Source organism: Emys orbicularis, chromosome 1, assembly GCF_028017835.1.
Source record: "Emys orbicularis isolate rEmyOrb1 chromosome 1, rEmyOrb1.hap1, whole genome shotgun sequence".
Classification (NCBI taxonomy): Eukaryota; Metazoa; Chordata; order Testudines; family Emydidae; genus Emys; species Emys orbicularis.
The window spans coordinates 316,951,450-316,957,274 of NC_088683.1; the positions used below are offsets into that span (position 1 = coordinate 316,951,450).

The following is a 5,825-nucleotide window of genomic DNA, read 5'->3' on the forward strand; positions in this document are numbered from 1 at the left end:
TGAAAGGTTGTTAGTTACTTGTGAGGAATGGGATCTCTGAATGTTGTAGAAATCTGGATATATCTGTGAGTCCTTCAAAGGTTACAGGATCAGTTGGAAGATTGTAGAAGTTTTCTGTGGCAGTTACAATGCATGGATTAAATGGTGTCTTTCCTTTTCCCCAGAACAACAAGTAAATGGGCCTTTACATAAAAGGTCTCAATCAGGTTAAGGAGAAAGGAAGCCTCGTGAAGAGTGCAGTCACTTTGTTGCCACTGCTGTACATAGGTTGTAGTTATAGCTGGCTCCTCTATCCCTTTGGTGATTTTTTGACATGGCAGATAACCTGGCCTTGCATCATCCTGCACTAATGTGGACAGAAGCCATTCAGTATGTGAGGGAAGTGTGTTCTTGCCCCTCCATACACAGAACCACAGCACAGGAATTGCCATGCTGCATCAGAGTAGTGCTCCAGTTAGTCCACTGTCCCGATTCTTAGGGCATGGCTACACTTGCAGATGTAGAGCGCTGAGAATTAAATCCGCCTCCGTACAGCGCAGTGGGAAAGCGCTGCAGTCTGTCCACACTGACAGCTTCAAGCGCACTGGCGTGGCCACATTTGCGGCCCTTGCAGCGGCATTGGGAGCGGTGCATTATGGGCAGCTATCCCAGCATGCAAGTGACTGCAACGTGCTTTTCAAAGGGGGGGGGTGGAGTGTGACAGGGAGTGTGTTGTGTGTATGTGGAGGGAGAGAGAGTGGGTTTGTGGGGGGCTGAGTGTGTCAGCATGCTGTCTTGTAAGTTCAGACCCCCTCTTCCCCCCACCTCTCTCTCTCTCACTCAAAGCAAACAGTAAATGTTTGCTTTCTCGGAGCTGATAAGCAGCCAGCTTCTCCGAAACACTTTGAAAGGACATTTCCGCATTCCTGCAGCCAATTTCACAACAATGACAAGAGTGGCCACTTGACTTAAGGGGATTACGGGACGTTGCTGGAGGCTGATCACAGCGCAGTAACGTAATACCTCGTTCACACTGGTGCCGCGCGCTCCAGTGGGGGTGCAGCAAACGTTATTCCACTTGCCAAGGTGGAGTACCAGCAGCGCTGTAGCCGCGGAGTCAGAGTGCTCTACGTGCCTTGCCAGTGTGGACGGGGAGTGAGCTAGGGCGCCTGGGGCTGCTTTGTTGTGCTGTAACTTGCAAGTGTAGCCAAGGCCTTATTAGTGACCAGTACCAGCTGCTTTAAAGGAATACACATGAAACCCTCTACTGTAGAATAACCAAAGTTTCTTCCTAACTGTGTCAGTCAGCAGTTGGCTTACATCCTAGCCGTTACAACTGAGTTGGGATTTTTGTGCTAGTGAAGGGTAGGGCTCCATTTGGCCCTAAAATTGTAGATTGTAATCTTGGATGATTGTAGACAGATGGAAAGCTGAGGCAGCAAGTACAATCACTGTGAAAGGCGTTAATCTTTATAAATGCAGACTTTTACAAAGAAATCAACAGAGTTTAGCAGTTAACCTCAGTCCATTCTCATATGCCCAATCCCCTTCCCTGGGGGCATCAAGACCTTCCCCTAAATTTTATCTATCTGATAGGGTATTTAATTCTCACCGTACCCACAATGTGGCCAGTTTGGGAAAGGAAAAGTACAGTCTGCTCTACTTTTGTATCCCATCTGCCAGTGTAGTTACCAGCTCCTTTCTAGTCTTACTGCAGAGGCCAGAGGCCTTTTGTGTGTGCTAGTTAGTCTCTGCCTTCAGCCCAGATACCTAGTTCAGTTTGTCTTAAAATAATTTTATTTTGAATAGTATGGAAGAATCATCAGTAAGGTGGCTCTAGGGGTGAAAGTAACTTAAAGGACTTACCGGTACACCGGAGTCCTGAGCGGGGCGTGGCCTCAACCAGAAGAGGCTGTGGCTGGGAGCTCCAGGGCCTTTAAATCACCCCGGAGCTACCAGCTGCAAAGGAGGCTGGGAGCCCCGGGGCTCGGGCAAATTAAAGGGCCCGGGGCTCCAGCTGCCGCGGAGCTCTGGGCCCTTTAAATCACCACGGGAGCCCTGCTGCCACTACCCCGGGGCAGCAGGGCTCAGGCTAGGGCTGGGGTAGTTGCGACAGGGCTCCAGAGGCGATTAAATCCCCGCCAGGGCCCTTTAAATCCCCGCCGGAGAAGCCGGTCCAGTCCAGCACGCCGTACTGGACCGTACCGCCTTACTTTCACCGCTGGGTGGCTATGAATACTACATAAAGTATTAGACTGACAAAAGCTCACTTATGAGGTAACAGGGCCCTCTACCTTGAATGGTCTCTTACAATATGTGCTAATTACTTGTGCTAAACAATCTGTTCCACCATGGATGTAGCTGTGACACTGGGAGTACCTTTCCCAGACCTGAAGAAGAGCTCGGTGTGGCTCGAAAGCTTGTCTCTCTCACCAACAGAACTTGGTCCAATAAAAGATATTACCTTACCCAAATGGGTAACGTCAGTTTCCTGGAATCCCACATGGCAGAAAAGTTCTCCTACAGTGTCATCTCTGTTCACACGGGTCTTTAAGCTGTTATGTGTGGTGGTGTGACAGCAGACCACTGTAGATGTATTCTTAAGGCACTTGGAATCCAACCATCGAATCTCGTTATTGTTTGTAATTACTTTGTTCTTTGATCAGTAAGCCAATACTCTTAGGATTTCCTCGTACAGACATTGAACTATGAACTTAATTTCTTCAAGCGTGTAAATTAATTGAGCTGAAATCTAAGTGCTTAGTGAAGAAATAATCAAAATAACACTTTTTATTCCATTGTGCAAAATATACATACATTTATCACAAATTTCTGTAGGTTTTTGGTGAGAGGTTGGTACCATCATTTTATAGTATCCTCAGTATGTCCTAACCTTATAGCACTGTTTCTTTAATACAGTGATTTTTAGCTGAATTCTTTCCCTGTTTTCTTTTTCATGTGATTATTTAACATGGTTATCTTGAAGAAATCTTGCATAACTCATGACAATTTAGCAGCCCAGTCACAAGTTCTGCCTTCTTACAATTTTTTTTTTTTTGGTCTGGTGTGTGTTAAGTCTGTTTGAATTATGTAAGATGTACTCAATATTTTCAATTCCATGTGGGTACTCTAGTATAGCACACGATCCAGTACACACAGATTTCAACGGACATTTGATCAATCCCCTCATGATCCAATCTGTGTAAGAAATGAATGGAGGTGGGGGGAGTTATTTTGTTCCTGAGTGAAGTTGTTGCTTTCAGAATATTATTGGGGTGGATTTTTTTAAGTTAAGAAAGGATGGCACAATCTGAAGATGTAAACATCTTCACTTTTCCCCCTGATGTTTAGGGTCTATAGTGATTAGTATTCTTGCCTGTGGACTGCGTGTGGACCACCATTTCAGGTGCAACACAGATTCTTGTGGGATTAGGAGATGAAGTACCACCTGATTGGATCTAAACTATAGTTATTACTACTAGGTTGCCCATGGTGCAGTCAGAGATGCCATGGGACTTCTATTAAAGAACAGAGATAATCCTAATGTCCTGGAAAACATTCCCTATCTATGTAAAACAGATTATAGAATCCAAAATTATAGAAGAGCTAGTATAGAGCACATAATGGCTGCTCTACATATCTGAATAGTCATTCCATTACCCGTATTTAACACTATAAAAAGCAGAATGCCTTTTTTAAAAGGGAAATAAAAGCGGTACTCATATCTTTTCATGCTGATTTTTTTAATTTATTCATTCAATGGCACAATAAGTATCAAACTTCTCATTTTTGCCAGAGTGCTGAGCAATGTCCAGCCAATCAAGACCAAGCCTTATCTGCCCAGCAAGCCGCTGTTATTAACCTGACTGGAGTAGGGAGCTTTATGCAACCTCAAGCAGCAGGTATGTGGTGGCAGAGTTTCCTTCTGTTTTTTTTAGTGACATTGATAAATTTCATACTGGAATGAAGTTTGGTGTTTAATATAAGCCTTCCCCTTACTCTAATTAAAGCAAATCACATATCAAGTTAACATGACAGAGTGTGGATTACATAAAAGATGCTACACTTAATTTGACTTGCAAATTAAAAGCATGCACTTTTCTGCTTCTTTGTCTTGTGTGTGGTAGTTTCATAAACTGAATAGTCTCTAAATCACAATTCCTGCCAAAACTGTACAAAGCTTCCATACCAAACTTCATTAAGGAGTATTTCTTTAAACTGTCTGCTTTAAAGACCAGTATGAGAAATTTGTTTCATGTCCACAAGCTCTTCATAATCTAATTGCATGTTCCAACTAACAGTGTCTATACAGTGTATACTTTATTCTGCACTGTTTCTGATTTTATTCTGAGATTAATTCTACTGATCCCCTTTCTGTTACACTCTATTCCTATGTCTTCCTTTCCTAACCCTGACAACCTCCACCCAACCTCTTTGACCTGCCTGCTTTCCCCTTCTCCTTTTCGTAGTGTTGTCTCAGCTTGGCTCTGCCGTGAACAGACGTGGGCAAAGCCTTCCTCAGCAGAGACTCCAGCTCTCCTCTGCCTTACAGCAGCAACAGCAACAGATACAAGTAATCCAGCAACTTCGCTCTGATTGCATTAAAAAAATACAATTCTCAGCTCCAAAACCAAAAATGCTGCCCTTTAGACTTTTACTAATACCATATGGAATTTTTAAAATGCTGCAGTGTGGCAAACTAAACTGAGAGATCCGATTCCTCTTGTTCGACCAACTTGGAGCACTGAATTTATTTTTATACATTAAAGCCATCCGCTTTCCTGATTTGATAACATTCAAGGAGTGCTTGTGGCACGTTACTAAATAAGCTTGGCCAGGTGCCATTAGGATTTTGAAGCAACAGCATGTCGAGTGCCTAGTTAAATTCAAACACATTGCACAGCTACAGTTAATACATTAAGAAGGAAGCTCTGGCAAAGCATTCTTTTAACATAGTAATGTTCTCCATCCTGATATTTATATAGGGAGTACATTATTGCAATATTAGGACAAAAATATATTGCATGAATGAGGGAGACTTAGAGAAATTATATTAAGTATTATGCTGAATATATCATCTGAACTAAAATGTTTACTGAAGTTGCTGAGTTACTGCAGTTACTGCGACAGACACAAAGGGCAAAGTTTAACTGTGAAATGTTCGAAACGCCCTCAGCAGGCTTCTGTGCCACTGGTGCTGCTTGACTGTACTCATTGTCCCAGTATGTGGTATTCCTTTTTGATGCCATTTCAGTGCTTCCTCAGTTTAATTACCCCATCTTGTTCTTTCCTGTCATTCTTCCTGAGGTAAAAGGTAGTGTTAAATTTAATATAACGAGCTTTTTTTTCCCTTTCCCTTCTCCCCCACGGCAGCAGTTGCGATTCTTGCAGCATCAAATGGCTATGGCAGCAGCAGCAGCACAAGCAGCTCAGCTACGACACCAGCAACATTCAGGCAGCCAGTCCAAAAGTAAAAGGAAAAGAGGCACACCGACCCCTCCAAAGTCCTGAGTCTTGGGGGTTTTATATTTAAAAAAAAAATAGACGCAGAGGTGATTTTTAAAACTTTTTTTTTTTTTTTTTTAAAGAAAGCTCAAAAAAAAAAATCAGTGTTTGAAATGGCTGATGGGAAAATGAATTTTTGAAGTAATGCTGATATGTATAAACTGTATCGGGAAGCCAACTCTATGGAAAATAGGAATTTCATCTAACAAAAAGCTAGGGTTTGTTTTTTGCAAGTCACTTCATATTTTTAACAAGATGTTTTACCTTGTATTTTTTACCATTCAGCAGCACTGTACATAGTATAAGGGTGATACATTTTAGAAAAATGAACTTTGTAAAGG

General features: G+C 42.5%; 1 protein-coding gene across 1 annotated transcript in view; it reads left to right on the forward strand.

The window, feature by feature from the left end:
* The window catches only part of SUPT20H (SPT20 homolog, SAGA complex component), a 58,419-nt gene extending 52,684 nt beyond the window's left edge, over positions 1–5,735 (forward strand). Inside the window, exons 23-25 of the mRNA XM_065418417.1 lie at positions 3,776–3,881; positions 4,449–4,552; positions 5,353–5,735. Of these exons, the coding sequence (XP_065274489.1) occupies positions 3,776–3,881; positions 4,449–4,552; positions 5,353–5,490 (348 nt within the window). The 3' untranslated portion in view covers positions 5,491–5,735. The remainder of the gene's footprint in view (positions 1–3,775; positions 3,882–4,448; positions 4,553–5,352) is intronic.
* The last annotated feature ends 90 nt before the right edge of the window (positions 5,736–5,825 follow it).